The 15733-nt window shown below is 62.3% G+C and overlaps 3 protein-coding genes across 8 annotated transcripts; 2 read left to right on the top strand and 1 right to left on the bottom strand.

Annotated features, from left to right (window-relative positions):
- On the top strand, positions 1-2253 carry GNG13 (G protein subunit gamma 13). Its single transcript, XM_024553457.3, has 3 exons — positions 1-120; positions 1762-1887; positions 2064-2253. The coding sequence occupies exons 2-3, from the start codon at positions 1790-1792 to the stop codon at positions 2167-2169; spliced, it is 204 nt and encodes a 67-aa protein (XP_024409225.1). The 5' UTR covers positions 1-120; positions 1762-1789; the 3' UTR covers positions 2170-2253.
- CHTF18 (chromosome transmission fidelity factor 18) lies at positions 2217-11118 on the bottom strand. Of its 4 annotated transcripts, none has more exons than XM_053927704.2 (22): positions 10886-11118; positions 10479-10658; positions 10241-10391; positions 9896-10064; positions 9412-9504; positions 9266-9318; positions 9003-9132; positions 8290-8499; positions 7689-7786; positions 7269-7392; positions 7030-7181; positions 6793-6886; positions 6336-6434; positions 6124-6254; positions 5689-5860; positions 4600-4824; positions 4361-4510; positions 4134-4264; positions 3342-3486; positions 3095-3226; positions 2676-2733; positions 2217-2604 (listed from the first exon to the last, which is right to left on the bottom strand). In XM_053927704.2, exons 1-22 carry the CDS (start codon positions 10974-10976, stop codon positions 2468-2470), a joined length of 2925 nt encoding a protein of 974 aa, XP_053783679.1. In that variant the 5' UTR covers positions 10977-11118; the 3' UTR covers positions 2217-2467. The 4 variants fall into 4 exon arrangements, with proteins under 4 accessions (XP_053783679.1, XP_053783683.1, XP_053783687.1 ...); XM_053927708.2 differs by having other exon boundaries at positions 10479-10655; XM_053927712.2 differs by lacking the exon at positions 2676-2733.
- Positions 11119-11250: 132 nt separating this feature from the next.
- RPUSD1 (RNA pseudouridine synthase domain containing 1) lies at positions 11251-14645 on the top strand. 3 transcript variants are annotated; one of them, XM_024553415.4, is made up of 6 exons: positions 11251-11401; positions 12046-12236; positions 12335-12458; positions 12551-12653; positions 12809-12910; positions 13430-14645. In XM_024553415.4, the coding sequence occupies exons 2-6, from the start codon at positions 12055-12057 to the stop codon at positions 13855-13857; spliced, it is 939 nt and encodes a 312-aa protein (XP_024409183.1). In that variant the 5' UTR covers positions 11251-11401; positions 12046-12054; the 3' UTR covers positions 13858-14645. The 3 variants fall into 3 exon arrangements, with proteins under 3 accessions (XP_024409183.1, XP_024409181.1, XP_024409182.1); XM_024553413.4 differs by having other exon boundaries at positions 11258-11359; XM_024553414.4 differs by lacking the exon at positions 11251-11401 and adding an exon at positions 11455-11541.
- Positions 14646-15733: the final 1088 nt, after the last annotated feature.

The following is a 15733-nucleotide window of genomic DNA, read 5'->3' as shown; positions in this document are numbered from 1 at the left end:
CCCCAGGTGGCGGGAGTGGGCGGCCCCTGCTGGGCTCTGCCTGCCTGCGTGCCAGCTTCACTCACCCATCACTCAGCACTTGCCGTCACTTTGCAATCTCCCTCACCATCACTGCCCAAGGTAGGTCTGATGAACTGGCGGTCCCTCAGGCTGAGCGGGAAACTGAGGCCCGGGGTTCTGAGACTTGCCTGGGTCTCACTGGGCTGACCTGGACAGACCTAACCCAAGACAAGACACCTCTGCCTGTGTGTCTTTCAGCCCAGGGCAGCCGCCCTGGGTATCCCAAGGGACCAAGCCAGGTGCTGAGGAAGACCCCCTCTGTCTGCGGGTGGAGTAGGGTGGGGCAGCCCACAGGAAGGGGAGCTGCGTTATCCCTGCAGTGCCTGCCAAGTACCATCTGGGAGGTGGTGCAGGCTGAGGGGCAGGCAGGGTGCATGGAGCTGGAGGGCTGGGCTCAGCTGCACACAGGTAGGGCCAGGCGGCAGCGAAGGGGGTTATGGACAGCCAGACTGTGATGCCCGCCAACTCCCCACCCCCCGCCAAACACACATAGCTGTCCATGTGAGAGCCTGCTCTGGGGTTGGAACTTGGGGTCTCTGGGAGAGAAGCCACTGCACACCCCTCTTACATGTCTGTCAGAGCTGCCCTGCCTCCCTGGGCTCTCACCCTCGCTCCTGGCTGTCCCACAGCCTCTCCCAGTCTGGTCACTTTCCCCAAACACCACAAAGACCAGGGCCCATCCCCCCGCTCCCAGGATGACTGTACACCATCTGCAGCAGGCAGGGTCGCACTCCTGTCAGCCTGTGGCCTCCCTGCCCACCCTCCCAAAGCCAAGAAAGCCAGTCCCCTGGCTCCCAGCCTCAGGGATGGGGGTAGTGAGACTCCCTGGGCCCGTGGAGTGGGTTGGGGTAGGGAGGCAACCAGGACTTGCCCTCACGTGTCCCAAACTGGCCAGTCTCCTCTGAGGACTCAACTTGTGGCTTTACAAGCTGGTTCACAAAGTAGCCCGTGCAGTTTGTGGAGTTCCAGGGGAGACGCTGGGCAACAGAGGACGTAGCTATTCCGAATGCAGATCTACTGACCCCCTCAAGATCCCCAGCACCCCCAACCACCAGTCAGAGATGCAAAGTGCAGTCAAATCTCCTAGCCCAGGGATTAACTTGCATTCAGTGGGGGGCTTTGCTCATGCAAAGCAGGGGAGGCTTGTGGAGGGGCCGGGCAGGGTCCCGCCCCTTACATGATAGTCTGCGCCCCACCTCTGCCACCAGTAGGGCCTCACAGACTCACAGTTGGAAGGCAGTGGGGGGGCGGGGGGGCGGACGGACTACTGGCACAGAGTCCTGGGAACCTGTTTGTGCTGTGTGCCAATCCCGCCACCTCCTCAGCAGGGACAGTGCCCCAAACCTCTGCAACCCAAAGGCTCAGCCTTGGTAAGGCTTTGATCCGGTGGGGACGCAGCTCTAAGGGTAGAAAGTTCTCTCTGCAGTTAATTAGCCCTTTGGGGCAGGGCTGCCCACACACGGGGCCTCATTAGTAGGGCCTCACGCCCAGGCCCTGCAGCCCGTACTGTGTGGAGCTGGGAAGCACCAGGGCTGGTGGTGTGGCCCCCAGGGACACCCCCAGGCAGTGGTTTGGGTGTTAGTGTGCAAGGGTGGGGCCCCTCTCTCCTTTTTTGTGGGGGTCTCACCAGTGGGGAGGGAACATCTGGAGGTGATTAAAAGCTGACAGCCCCAGGGTTCTTCCTGTGTCCTCCCACCCCAGGCTGGCTGCTTCCGAAGCCCCCGACGCCATGGAGGAGTGGGATGTGCCCCAGATGAAGAAGGAGGTTGAGAGCCTCAAGTATCAGCTGGCCTTCAAAAGGGAGACGTCATCCAAGACCATCCCTGAGTGAGTGCCCAGGACCCGAGCCCCAGCCTCACCCCACCCCGGTGGCTGCGGATTTGCATCTCACTTCCCTGCCCTGCACTCATCTGCATAAGCGGAGATCTAACACTCACACAGCCACTGGGCCGCTCCTCTGGGGCCCGCTGCCCGCCTGCTCAACCCCATCTCCCCACCCACAGGCTTCTCAAGTGGATTGAGGACGGGATCCCCAAGGACCCCTTCCTGAACCCTGACCTCATGAAGAACAACCCGTGGGTAGAGAAGGGCAAGTGTGCCATCCTGTGAGACCCCCCCACTCCCGGGCTCGAGCCTCTTTGTGAAAAGGACAACTCCGTAAAGGTGCGACTTTTATAAAGACTTTTGGGGCTATCTGTGCTTTTGTACATTTTCTAACGGAGAAAGCGATGCCGGGCGTCTGGTGTGGAGCTGGGGTCGGTCACAGACGTCACATCATCTGGGAGGACACTTGGGCGTCCGGTGTAAATCGGGGCATCAGCATGGGTCTGGGTGTCCACGTGGACCACAGCACCAGGCGTGACCCTGGGGAGTAGCGTGTGGCCCCGGGGTGTCTGGTGTGACTCAGCTACAGCAGGTCCCTGATATGCAGGCTGCGTCGCACGGCGTTGGAGACGCCCTCTTTGAAGCGGAACCAGACGTCGCTCCTGCCCACAGCAGTGCCCATGCGCCGCTCCACCGCGTCCGTCTCCCGGGCTGCATCCTCTATGGGGCCACAGGGTTGACCTTCTGCCTGACCCCAGCCCCTACCTCCCCAGCTCCCGCCCCACACACACCTGCGCTCAGCACTGCTGCTCTCCTGATGACCACACGGCCGAAGAAGTCCCTCTCGGGCTACAGAAGGGGAGGTCAGGCTCACGGGGACAGACAGAGGACACCCCCTGCCGCAAGGGGAGAGCTCTCCCAGGGAGAATGGGTCTCACGGCACCTCTGAACAGTGGCGCAGGGCTGGGGAGTAGACACCTCTCCCAGCACCTTCCCCTCATTCTGTGCTGACCTGCTCAGCAAGTGTCTCCTCTGCCCCTCACCACCCTCAGAGCTGCCAGCTCCGTCAGGGCCAGGGCAGCAGGTGCCAGCAGAACCCACCCTCCTGCCCAGGTGAAACCCAGTCCCGCCGAGCTGCACGGAGCTACACCTCCATGTGGGTCCCTCAGTTGTACAGCCCCACCCGCTTGGCCACCCTCTGGCCCCCAACCTGGTCCTCCAGGGCAGCTCTCTTCAGGATGCGCTCCAGCCGCTGCTCGTGGCTGTGTGGAGTGGGTAACTGTGCTCCTTTTCCCCCGGCACCCCCCTGTGGGCCTCTGGCCCTGGGGGGATTCTCTTCTGCCTGCAAAAGTGGATACAATGAGAGCTGACGGGCAGGGCCAGTCCAAGGGCAGTGTCCACTCAGAGGGCACTGCCCTACTGGGCCCTGCTCTGCCCCAAACCAGGGGTGGGCTCACCTGGGGGCTGTCTGCATCTCCAACCAAGGCCTCCGCCCGCCGCATCTTTTCCATTTCGATCTCACGGGCGATGAGCTGCTTCGCCTGGTAGGTGAGGGGCTTCCGGGCAGGCAGCTCAGGAAAGTGGCAGACCTCCTCCAAGTTCCTACTCAGGGTGGGCAGGGCAGGACACCCAGGCACCCACTCAGTGGTGACAGGGGCAGGGGCAACTCACACCACCACCAAATGCCAGAATTCAAAAGCTGCAGGACGGGGCTTTACCATGCCCCAGCCCCAGGCCAGCAGGGGGATTATCCCTGAACCTGTTTTCTCAACTGTGTGTGGACATGAGAAGGGACCTCCCACCTCCCTGGGGAGGGAGCGAGACAACGTGGCAAGGCTGGGCTCAGGAACCACCACCATCACTGCCTCCTCGCCCTCGACATGGAGGGACATCTGCATCCCAGACGCACCGCAGCCCCTGCCCAGCAGCAGGGCCCCAGGCAGCGCTCCATTCCCACAACCATCTCAGGACAGGGAAACAACGTCCTTGGGAGCACGAGGGTCCTAGGCAAGCTCCCGGGGTACACTCGGGCAGGGAGAGGTCCTGCAGTAAACCTCAGGTCCTGGGGCTCTGCCCAGCCCAAGGGCCCACTGCACAATTAACGTGAATAGCAGGAGCTGGGCTGGGCCAGACACCACGCCCCCACCCTCTGACAAATGGGGACAGACTCACATACCTCACCAAGGCCACACTTTAAGACTCCCAGCCCAGCCCCCGGCACCCCCACCCCAGGTGGTACACGGACTCACGGCTCCAGCCTGTAGATATACTGCCCATCAGGCGTGCGCTCCTGGCGGTAAGTTAGGCTGTAGGCGAGCATGGTGCCCACGAGGCTGGCCAGCTGCAGCTTCTCACGGGCGCTGTATAGCTGTGTGCTCACCTGTGGGCAAGTGGGCAACAGGTAGGAATGCTAAGCACACCCAACAGTCCAGTTCTGCTGGAAGCCACACCCTCCCCTTGTGGGTGAGGCACTCACAGGGCGAAGCTTAGGCCTGAGGATGTCCAGGAGCAGGCAGAAGGTGTCCAGGACAAGCGTCTGGGGTGCCATCCGGCTTCGGGTGGCTGGTGCGGTACCTGACACCAGCGTCCGGATCAGGTTCTGCATCTGACTTATCCGGTTCTGGGCCTGGGGCGGAGGATAAACCAGAGCCAGGTCAGCCAGGACACCCCCAGATTACGGGCCCCACCCCGACAGGGGCAGGGTGCAGGGCACACCTCCTGCTGGCTGCTGGGGAAGGCAATCCTCGGCACGTGGCTGGAGGCGAACAGCAGGTGGAAGGCCACGGGCAGGAAGGGCTGGTAGCGCAGCAACTGGAAGCTCTGGCTGTGGTAGGCAGCCTGGCCCAGCAGGTCCTCGAAGGCCAGCCAGTCGAGGGCCACACACACGGTGCCCAGGCTGGAGTCCCGCAGCCGCAGGCGCAGGAAGTTGTCAAACAGGCCCTGTGGGCGGTACGTCCCTGAGCCCCTTCGGCACCAGGGCTCCCCCACAGCACCAGTGCTTCTCACTGTGCCCGTCTGCCCTGCCGAGTCTGGGGGCTCGGGACAGCAGCAAACGCCAGTGAGTGGCCAGATCCCCGAGCAGGAGGGCCCACCTGCTGCCCCACTCTGGTTTCACCAAGACCTGGGATGTTCAGAAAAGAACCCCCACCCTCACCCCTACATACAGGAAGTTCTGTCCACCAGAACTGAGGGATGAGCCCCCACTCTCCTTCCATGAGGAAGTCCTGTTCCCTCCCACTACTGTTCTGCCCTCACCGTGGATTTCTGGACTTGCACGGGTCCCTGACCACTAACCCAAAGCAGCTTAGGGAGACAGCTTACGTCGGGCTTTTGGGGTAGAGGGGCACGTCTGCCACCTGCTCAGGTAGGCCAAAACCCCTGCCTGCCCTCTAACCCACATGTCCCCATCCCCGCAGTTCACGTGCAGAATCAAGCCCCCTCCCAGTCACCGGGTCAGGCTGGCCAGCTGCTGCCGCCGCCTCTCCTGTTGGTTCCCAACTGGCAGCCAGTGATCCCATCAATCAACCCCCCAACACCCTCACCCCCCAGCCCACTGCCTGTCCCTCCTAGCCCATGCTGGTGGCCACTCCCCCACCAGCACTAACCAGCCCCTCCTCCAGCCCTCTGCCCTGCTCACAGTCCCCACCGAGGTCTCCCTGATGCTGTTTCTGCCCTGCCTCACCCCACCCCACCTGCGTCTTCTCGAGCTTGGCATTACCTGAAATGTTTCCTATTCAGTGGAAACAAAGGAACACTCCCCCAACCCCTCACCCTGAAAAGAGAGTTCGGGTAGAACGTGGTTACCTGGACTACCTTCTCGTGCTCGCCCGCGGAGGTGGCCACATGCAGGATGTGGTAGAACCGCTGTGCGGCCATGGTCAGGGGTGCCTTGGCAGCCTGGTGCCCTGGGCCCGTGGGCCCGTCACCCAGCAGGAGTGTGTGGGGAGGCAGAGTGGGGTCCTGGCCCACACGTCTCCTGCAGAGGGGGCACTGAGGCTGGAGTGGAACCCCCACCCACCTTATTCCTCTTGGCAGCACCCTCCCAACCCAAGATGTCCCAAGAAAGGGGCAGTGGGGGAGGCTGAAGCCCAGCCTTGAAAGCAGGGCCCAGGCAAGCCTGGGCCTCTGTTGGCAAAGGGGGGCCCGACTGCACATGCAGGGTCTGGTGTCCAGGGCTGGGGCCCCACAGATGTCCAGGTGGAGGCAGGCCCACCCGCTCATTCTGTCCCCCTCGTCTACCTCTGGGCCCGGGGAAGCTGGAAGACCTCCTGCCACACAGAGAACAGCCCCTTGCGCTGGTCCTTGAGGCCGACTCGTGTGGCCTGCACAGCCCGGACACTCAGCTCCCGCTGGCCCCGCCCATGCAGGAACTGGACAGAGGGTGTGGGAGGTGAGAGGCAGCGGCCCCCTGCCCCGCCCCACCCCACCACAGCCGGTGGCCCCCAGCTCACCTGCAGGGTGTTGATGCAGGCGCGAATGTCATTGTCCGTCTTCTCACAGAGGGCTGCCAAGGCACCCGGGTCGGCCTGCAGGCCCTGCCGTACGGAGATCTGCAGGAGGCAAGAGCACGGGTGTCCACATGCCCCCCAGAGCCCCACCTTATGGCCACATCCTCCCTGGAAACAGATGAGTAGTTGCTCTCATGCCACAGGAGACAAAGGCTGCACACCCTATGAACTGATCGTGTTCCCTGCTTGGGACCACCCACCACCAGACACCAAAGTGATAGTCACCCCTCACCCTCAGGACCTGGGACAGCTGGGGGCGGGGGGGCAGGCATGGGTAGTAGCAGGGGCAACTGGGGGTGGGGCCCTGGATGCAAGAGGAGAAGGATGGGGAAGGCCCCCCACCCCCGCATGAGCCAGGCAGCCTGGGCTCTGTACCCCACCCCACCCCACCCCCACGGACCTCCTGTAGCCGCTGCACGAGCCTAGAGGGTACTGTAGGCGGAAAGTGGAGCAGCAAAGCCTGCTGCTTCAGCTGTCGCAGAGAGGGCGCGAACCTGCGGGATGGGCATAGAGTGTAGGGGGAACCACTCAGCCAAATACCAGCCTCACATCCCTGGAGTCCTCCGCCCCCCTGCGGAAGCCCCACCCAGTGAAACACCCTCAGGCCCCCACCCGAGACCCTGCCCCAACTACTCACAGGTCATTACAGATACAGATGACCGGTCTCATCAAGACACCCCCCTCTGGTCGCAGCCGCCGCCCCTCGCCGGCCAGCACGGCCAGGCTCCCTGGCTTTGCTTCCCTCGGGCCCTTGCGATCGATGATGCTGAGGAGTACATTGATGGCAGCCTGGGGGGAAGGTGGAGGGGATGCGATAAGCCACAGTCCCCACTGCCCGCCCGCCCACCCACCCACCGGTCAGGCACCCAGGCCCACCGTGGAGGCCCCATCGATCTCGTCAATGACCAGGCAGTTGGGCTTCCCACCAGCACCCAGCACCGACTCCATCTGCGTCGCTGCCTCGATGTGGGTGCGGAAGGCCTCAGGGCTGCGGTCATCACTGGAACCATGAAGCAGGGGCAGGGCCATCAGGGCAGCTGTGGGCTCGGCCAGGGCAGCAGCCAGTGGACCTGGCAGGATGACCTCCCAGGGCCAAGCTGCCACACTTACACCTTACAGCTACTGCAAGAGGAGACCCTGCAACGTGGCTGCCCCAAATCCCAGTGACCCGAGGACCCCAGTCCCCTGGCAACGCCCGAGACCCCAGCCCCACCTCTAACCCACCAGCCTCCCAGATTCAACAAGACACATGAGCACAGACAGGAGCCCCAGAGGCTGGGCCTTGGCACCACTCACCTTGCGTTCATTTCCACCACACAGTACCCAGCGTGCCTTGCTATCACATGGGCCAGGGTGGTCTTGCCCAGCCCAGGGGGTCCACACAGTAGCGCCACCTGCAGCCGAGACACGAAGACATGCTGCCGCCTAAACCATGTTTAGGTCCTCACAGCCCCGCCACCGAGACTGATAATCCTGTTCTGTGAGGTTTGGTGCTGAGTAAGGTCCTCCCTACCTCACCTGTCACCAGGTGAGGACCCAGCATGTTCACGGCTCAGAAGTAGCACTTCAGAATGAGAAAGCCCTGAATCAAGCCAGTGACAGGGAGGCCTGACAGGAACACATCTATTACTGACACGACTGACCCCCGAAACCACCCACCGTCCGTCACAGTCACCCTCTGGGAGGTACAGGGCCCTTCAAGAGACCCTGACTTTACCTAAGTGGTTAAAAAAACAACCCAAGTCCCACTCATGTCGCTGACACCCCACACCGACATGTCATCATGCCCACAGCCATGAGAGCAATAAATGTGCATGTGCTGTGGCCCCCAGAGGTACAAAGGCACCAGCCAGTGAGTACAGTGCCTGTGTCTACAGCGCAGACAGGAAGGGCTCACTTTCTGCCGGGGCCGCCGGCTCTGGTCCAGCTCAGCCTCCAGCATCTCCTCCAACACCTGCTCCTGGCTTTTCCACTTGCTGGTGGTCGTGGCCTCCTTGCCAACCCGGGCTGGCTCCACACTGGGCCTGGGCTTCCGGGCTGGCCTCTCTTGGCCAAACACCACCAGGTCCCACAGCTTCAGCCACTTGAGAAGGCAGCGGTTGGTGAACTGTGGGAAAGGAGGTGTTGCCTTGGGGGACCACCAGTGCCAAGGACCCGCCGCATCTGTCTGTCTCCCTAGCTGACATAAGCCCCAGGACACACACATAGAAGCTGAGGCTGAGCAGCAAATGACTGACACCCACTAACCCTACTTGTGAGTGGCAGAGTGGGGATCACCAAGGGGCCTCCATCCCCCTAGTACTGACCCCTCCCGGAGCCCCCACCATACCCAGGGGCATCCCCCCCCACCAGGGGCATCAGCTGCTGAGAGGAAAGAAAACAAAAGCTCCAGGCATGGGGTGCTCTGCATCCCCAACCCGTGTCATAGGTGACTAGTAGCAAGCTGGCCCAGTGCTGGCCTCAGTTTCCCCACCTACCACTCAGCAAGGCGGACCAGAGCCCTGTCCTCCATTCCCTGTGGGCTGGCAGTATGCTATATGGCTGGACCCTGAATTCCCCCGTTACGGCAACAAGAAAGCCAGTCACACTTAAGCAAGCACAAGGCCTCACATCATCACTGAGCAGCTCAGTGTAGTGCTTGGGCGCAAACTCATCCACCCAGAGGCAGTGCTGGGAGTCGTCTCGGCTGTCGGCCGGCACCTCCTCAGGGGCCTCCTGCTCCACGTCCTCTGTCCTGAGGCTGAAGAACACCGTGCCCTGAGCCCCCCTGCCTCCACTCCACCAGGGATTACCCCCCACCCAGAATTCAGGCTGGCAGTCAACAGGTCAAGAACCGACAAGGGTCCCAGGAGCCAAAGAGCCCACCGACTCACCTGTGCAGTGTGTCTGAGAGCCGCTGGGCCTCTTCGAGTGATCGCTGCCGCCGCTGTGCAAGGAGGGGTTGCGATCAGGGCAGCTCAGACAGCTCGGTCACCCCGGAGCGACGCCGCCCCTCCCAGCAAACCCCAGCAGACCCCACCTCGCTGTCAACCTGTTCCTTCAGAGAGGTGAAGGACACACCCAGCAGACCCAGCTGGCCACGTCCACGCCACTGGATGTCCGAGAAAGGGCTCTGGGGGAGGGAAAGTAGCAGTCACCTCTGGACACCCTCCTAGGTGGGTCACAGGGCTACCCAGGAGCCCCTCCCAACAGTACTCAGGGACCCAGGTGGCATTCCCTAGCATCCTCACGCCTAGAGATGGAACAGCTCCCTCTGTAACCAGGGACTCAAAAAGGAAAAGCTGTTAAGGGTGAGGCAGCTCGAGGGAGGTGAAGAAAAGTGGAGGAGAAAGGGGAAAAAGGAGAGAGAGCGTCCCCTAAGTCAAGTGAACTCCCTGAGCAGTCCCCAGGGTCCCAGCATGGACATGATACCCAGGACCCTTTCTCCGGCAGCATCAAGCCTGCCAATCCCATAGGAAGGCTGTGGCCAGCCTAGCCTACCGCCATGGCCAAATGACACCCACCTGCACCCCAGTGCCCACTGGGTCAGCCCGTAGCACCAGAAAGGCCCGGTCACCACCCGTGGAGGTCACATTGATGTAGTCCTCCAGGACAGGGGGTCGCCTCAGGACCGGGTTACGAGTGGCTGGCGAAGGTGGTATGAGACCCATGTCAGCACCAGCATCCACAATTCTGAGAAAAAAAACCGGCTGTCTTGGGACTCTTGCCTCCTGTTACCGTCAGGCCAGGGGCCCAGATCCACCCTCTGCTACCGAGCCCTCCCACTGGCCTCCAGCCCCAGGCTTGGGACTTGTCTGAGGAATGAGACCCTCCTATGACCCTGGGACACCTGTGCCCAAGCCACACACCCCTCGCCCCACAGCTCAGCTGGGACCTCAGGACTCGGTGGGGGAGTGATGTCCTGAGGAGGGGAGTCAGGAAGCAGCAGCTCTTCCATCTCATCCTGCCCGAAGTTCAATCTCTTGACCGCCTCCAGCCTGGGCCGCTTGACCCTGGGAGCTGGGGAGACACACACTCTGAGATGGAACAGAGGCACCCCACCCCTGCACCGCACCCCACCCCACCCTGTGGGGACTGCAGACATACTGAGGGGCAGGGATCTGTCCCTCCGTACGTCGGTGGCCAGCTGCTTCTTGCTGGCACCGCATTTGCGGTTCCCTGAAGATCCAACTGGAGAGCCAAGAGCTGCAGCGTCCCCTCTAGCTATGGCCTCCTCAAAGGTCCGCCGGTGCCGGCCCCTGGACGGTGATAGGGCCGCCGTCCCTGCTGGGAGAGAAGATTCACAGCAACCGCCTCAGGGCAGCCAACATCGCCAGAGGGCTGCCCTGACGCTGGAAGACCCTTCTCTCTCCGATGCGCCCCCCGCCCCAGGTCACGGCTGCCTCCAGCCTTCGTTCTCCTGCCCTCCCCCGAGTACCCGTCCCCGACTCCTGGGACAGACCAGGACGGTGCTGAGCTACAGGCGACGAGACCGCGGCGGAACCCGCGCCTACCTTCCAGCTCGGCCAGCACCTCGAGCTCGGCAGCGAACTGGCTGTGGAAGTCATCCTCGACGCCGTGCAGCTCCTGCTCGTAGTCCTCCATGGCCACGCCGACCCGCAGATGCCACTGGGTTCACCATCCGCTCCGAACCTCCCGCGACAGCGCCGTGCGCCGCTCCCGCCTGCAGCGTCCCGGCGCCACCAATCAACGGCCGGCGTGCCGGGCTGTGCTCCACATCGGCCAGTGGGCGGGTCGGGGCGTAGGCGTGGCTGCGCGCGCAGGTCGAGTGGGGCTGTGTTAATGCTTAGAATCGCAGCGGCAGGTCTCGGGACCTCACCATTGGCCCTCACGGCCGCCAGTCTGGAAGCGTGGGCGGGGCTGCAGGGGCTGGTTGGACCCAGAGAAACGCGGCTCTGTGGCCTGAACCTAGGTCCGCGGGCCTTTGGTCGCAAGGTGCCGGGACGCGGGGGCAGGATCTAGAGCAGGTCAGCGGCATCCGGGGCCCCGACGGCGCGGCCGGACTGCAGGTCGGTTCCAGAGTGGGTGGAGTCGTGGGAGGAGTTTGCAGTGGGGGTCCATCCAGAAGCCCTCGGCTTCTGCCCACACACGCAGGAGGTTGGGGCTTCTGCGGAGAGCAAGTAGGGGATGAGTGCCTGCGTAATGGGATGTAGGTGGACGAGGGTAGATTGCACCCAGCGCCCCCCACCCTTGCACCTTCCTGGCTTGTGCTTCTCCCGGATGTGGGCGGGGGAAGGGGCGTAGTAGCCTCTCTCTATGATCCTATCGCCACTCAGAGAAAGGTCCTAATCGCACACTCTTGATCTGTTGGGAAGGGTCGGTGGGAGCGGGCTGGAGAGCAAGACTGCTTCCCCCAAGGCCTGGGTCTGGGCGGGACTGCGGGACTGACCAGTAGTCAGAGCAGCAGTGGCTCCCCTCCCCTCGGCCACACTCTCAGCGTATCTGACTCTCCTACTTGGTTCAGGGGTGAGAGCAGTAAGGGGCCCAGTGGACGCAGGCACACGGGAGATGCACATGCTTGCCCGACACGGACTCTGTGGCTTCAGATCCAGGGCTGTGGAAAGCAGGAATTGTCCATCCCAGCTGGGCAGAAACCTAACATGGGCTGGTCACCCCATGAACCACCACTTCATACGCTTGCCCTGCTTTGCAGGCCCCTGCCATGGAGCCAGGCAGCATGGAGAACCTGCCCATCCTGTACCAGAGCCCTGACTTCCTGGTGGTGAACAAGCACTGGGACATGCGCATCGATAGCAAGACGTGGAGGGAGACGTTGACCCTCCAGAAGCAGCTGCGGCACCACTTCCCTGAGCTGGCCGACCCAGACACCTACTATGGCTTCAGGTATGCAGGAGTGCAACACAGGCAGCTCAGGGCAGCCTCCATTGGAGGGAAGTGGCTGCCCCCAACCCAGCCACTTCTGTTCCTTTGCTCTGTGCCAGGTTCTGCCACCAGCTGGACTTCTCTACCAGCGGAGCACTCTGTGTGGCCCTAAATAAGGCAGCTGCAGGCAGTGCTTACAAATGCTTCAAGGAGCGGCGTGTCACGAAGGCTTACCTGGCTCTGGTAAGGGCTGGCCGGTCCTGGGGCATGGGGACTCCAGTGCTCAGCCCACTTCAGCAGGCCCTGAGTGTCAGGGAGCCTCCCCTGCCTTGCAGGTTCGGGGGCACATCCAGGAGAGCCGGATGACCATCAGCTATGCCATCGGCAGGAACAACACAGAGGGTCGGGCCCACACCATGTGCATCGAGGGCACCCAGGGTACAGTGGGCAAGAGGGCAGGGCCATGGGGCATGTTTCACCCAGGGGGACCTTTGGCAAGTAGGGCCTGCCCCAGGCAACGGACTTGTGCTGGCATGGACTGGGGCCCCAGGCTGGCCTAGCCAACCCTCACAGCCTCCCTTTCTCCTCCCCAGGCTGTGAGAACCCAAAACCAAGCCTCACAGAGCTGGTGGTCCTAGAACACGGCCTGTATGCAGGTGACCCTGTCTCCAAAGTGCTGCTTCAGCCCCTCACAGGTATGTTCAAGAGCAGGGGCCAGGAAGCTCCCCAGGCCGCTCACCGTCAACAGTGTCCTGCCCCTGGCGTGGTGGGTGCCTGGTGTCAGCATTTTCTCGAGCAGTGCCCTGCAGCATCCCTGTTACACAGGAAAGGAAAGTGAGGCATGAGGCTGAGTATCCTGACCGGGCCCACCCCAGCCACTGCTCTCAAAGCTGATCCTCTCCCGCACACTTAACCCCACAACCTGCAGCCCTTGTCCTACAAGTGGCCCTGCTGGTCTGGATGTGGAGCAGTGAGAAGTCTGGCCTGAGTTCTCCAGTGTACTGAGTGCCACCCTGGCTCTGCCCTCACCAGAGGTGACCCCAAAAGTTGACTTCCACTCTGAGCTTTTATCCTTGTCTTAGCAGGAAGCAGGGAGGGTTGCTGTCCCCAGGCGGTGCCTGAGGCAGTGAGTTGGCAGCTGGGATCAGTGAACGGTGGTGGGTGGTGATCGGGGAGTGGCACCCCCGTCTCACTGGCCCTCTCTCCCCACACAGGCCGGACACACCAGCTGCGCGTGCACTGCAGTGCCCTCAGCCACCCCATTGTGGGGGACCTGACCTACGGGCAGGCCTCGGGCCGGGAGGAGCAGCCGTTTCGTATGATGTTGCATGCCTTCTACCTGCGGATCCCCACACAGGCTGAGTGTGTGGAAGCCCGTACACCAGACCCCTTTGTGCCCACCCTCGACGCCTGCTGGAGCCCCCACACTCTGGTACAGCCACTGGACCAGCTTGTCCAGGTCCTGCGGGCTGCACACGACCCTAAGCCCACAGAAGGGGACACTGGGCCCTGTAGCCCCTCCGTGTGCCTGCCAGGCCCGGGCCGGCCCCCACCGCCCCCTGCCACTCCCCCTGAGACAGAGGCACAGCGGGCCTCATGCCTTCAGTGGCTGTCAGAGTGGACACTGGAGCCAGACAACTGAGAACATGGGCCTGGTGTTGGGGTGCAGACTGGAACTTCCAGGTGGATGGGGGCTGTGGGTCAGAACCCTAAGACCATCCCAAGGGACGGGTGTCCCGGCCACTGAGGACTGAGGCTCCACCCCAACTGCAGCAGCCAAACCTGGAGGAGGACGGACATGGCCAGCAGGGGGAGCCAGGCAGCCACGATTATGGGAGAGGAAGGGCTCAGGGCGGTGGTACCAGCCCCCAGGGGAAACCTAGGCCTGTCTATCCTCCCAGAATGCTTTCTGGTTCCAAAGCTCCACCCCCAGGGCCTGTTTTGTAGATTGCCCAAGGGTCACCTTGGGAAAGAACCTGGGCCAGCCCTTGCCTGGGTAGGCTCTTCCTGGGCCCCTACTCCACCCTTATAGCACCCCGCTCCCCATTCTGTTCAGACCTTCTGTGATAGAACCCCAGTTCCGCTGAGCCGCCGCCACCTGCAAACCCTGACTCATCCCTGCCTGGCCAGTCCTACTGTGTGCCTCAGCTTCTGCCAAACTCTGCCTGCAGGCCTCCTGCCTCCACCTACTTCCTGACCAGCACACGAGGGAGGGTCTGATCTGTCCCTTCTGGCCTGATATAGTGCTGCCTCAGGGGTCCTCCCACACAGCCACCAGTTATACTGCAGCCTAGGAGCCAGGGCAGCCCAGCCTCCACCTCCTGTCCCCCACGACATGCCCATATCACTGCAGCCACAACTGGGCTCCAGGACTTAGAATAAAAGCTCAGTGACTAACCTTGTGAACAACCATGAATAATTCTAATGTGGGAGATCTGGGGAGAGCCCCGACTTCTGCCCCCTTTCCTGCACCAGGCAGATATTTGCCCCAAACTCCCCTGCAATAGCCAGAACTGCCCTCCTGGCTGTGTCCCCATGCAGCCAGCATCTGCCTGCCCTGTTGGGGAAAAGCTGGAGCAACCCTGGCCCTCCCAGCCAAAAGCATTGCAGCATCCATTTAGTCTCACCGGCACCCCTCATAGAGCCGCTGCCCCGACCACTGTTACACTGGCTTAGGGCTCTCCACCGTGTCAGAATGCCACAGGAGGGCTGTCACCTGGGCCATCAGCCAGTCTAGGGTCACATACTGTGTCCCTGCACCTGGCTGGGCTGGGTCCCTTTTGCTAGGTAACATAGGTTTTGAGGCTCCTGAGCTGGACCTACCTGGGGTCACAGCAGGAACTCGGGATGGAGCCAGAAGCAGCCACCATAGGGCCCCTGCAGAGACCCAGCTCCCAGTCCCTGCTCCCTGCGCCTCTGTTTCCTCATCCGTATTGGGAGGGTTTCATGGGATGCCGGTATTGGTAGCCCAGGTGGTTCCTGTGGTGTACCCAGCGTGACTGGCGAGGGGTGTGATGGGATGGCATCACCAACCCCCACCCTGGCACACCTTGCTTTCTCCAGTTCTCACTCTCACATCAGGACATCACCTCCTTGCTGAGACCTGACCCACCTCCCTATCCACCCTCTGCCCCCATCCTCACACCCACGCCCCCATCACGTCCCACACGCAGGTGCCAGCCTGGCCTCGGTCTGACCGTGCTCCCCACTCACTGCTATGCAGCCGAGGGGAGTTGCTCAGCCTCTTTGAGCCTGAGTTCCCTCATCTTTGAACTGGGCGTGGAAGCTGTTCCATGGGCCAAGGCCGACTTGGTGAGGCATTGCGTGGAAGAGCCAGGGCAGGATGCGACTCTCCAGCCCAGCAGTTGCTCTGTGGCCGAGGTCATTGGTCTGGTCTGGGGCAGGGGCTGCCCTGCAGCGGGTAGGCCAGCGTGTGACCTCCTGTACACACTGCCTGCTTCCTGCTCCTATCTCCTTTGACCTGTGGGAGTCTCCAGCCCTGAAATGGGTGGAGACAC

The sequence above is a fragment of the Desmodus rotundus genome, chromosome 1 (genome assembly GCF_022682495.2).
Source record: "Desmodus rotundus isolate HL8 chromosome 1, HLdesRot8A.1, whole genome shotgun sequence".
Lineage (NCBI taxonomy): Eukaryota > Metazoa > Chordata > Mammalia > Chiroptera > Phyllostomidae > Desmodus > Desmodus rotundus.
This window is presented reverse-complemented; position numbering and strand designations above follow the sequence as displayed.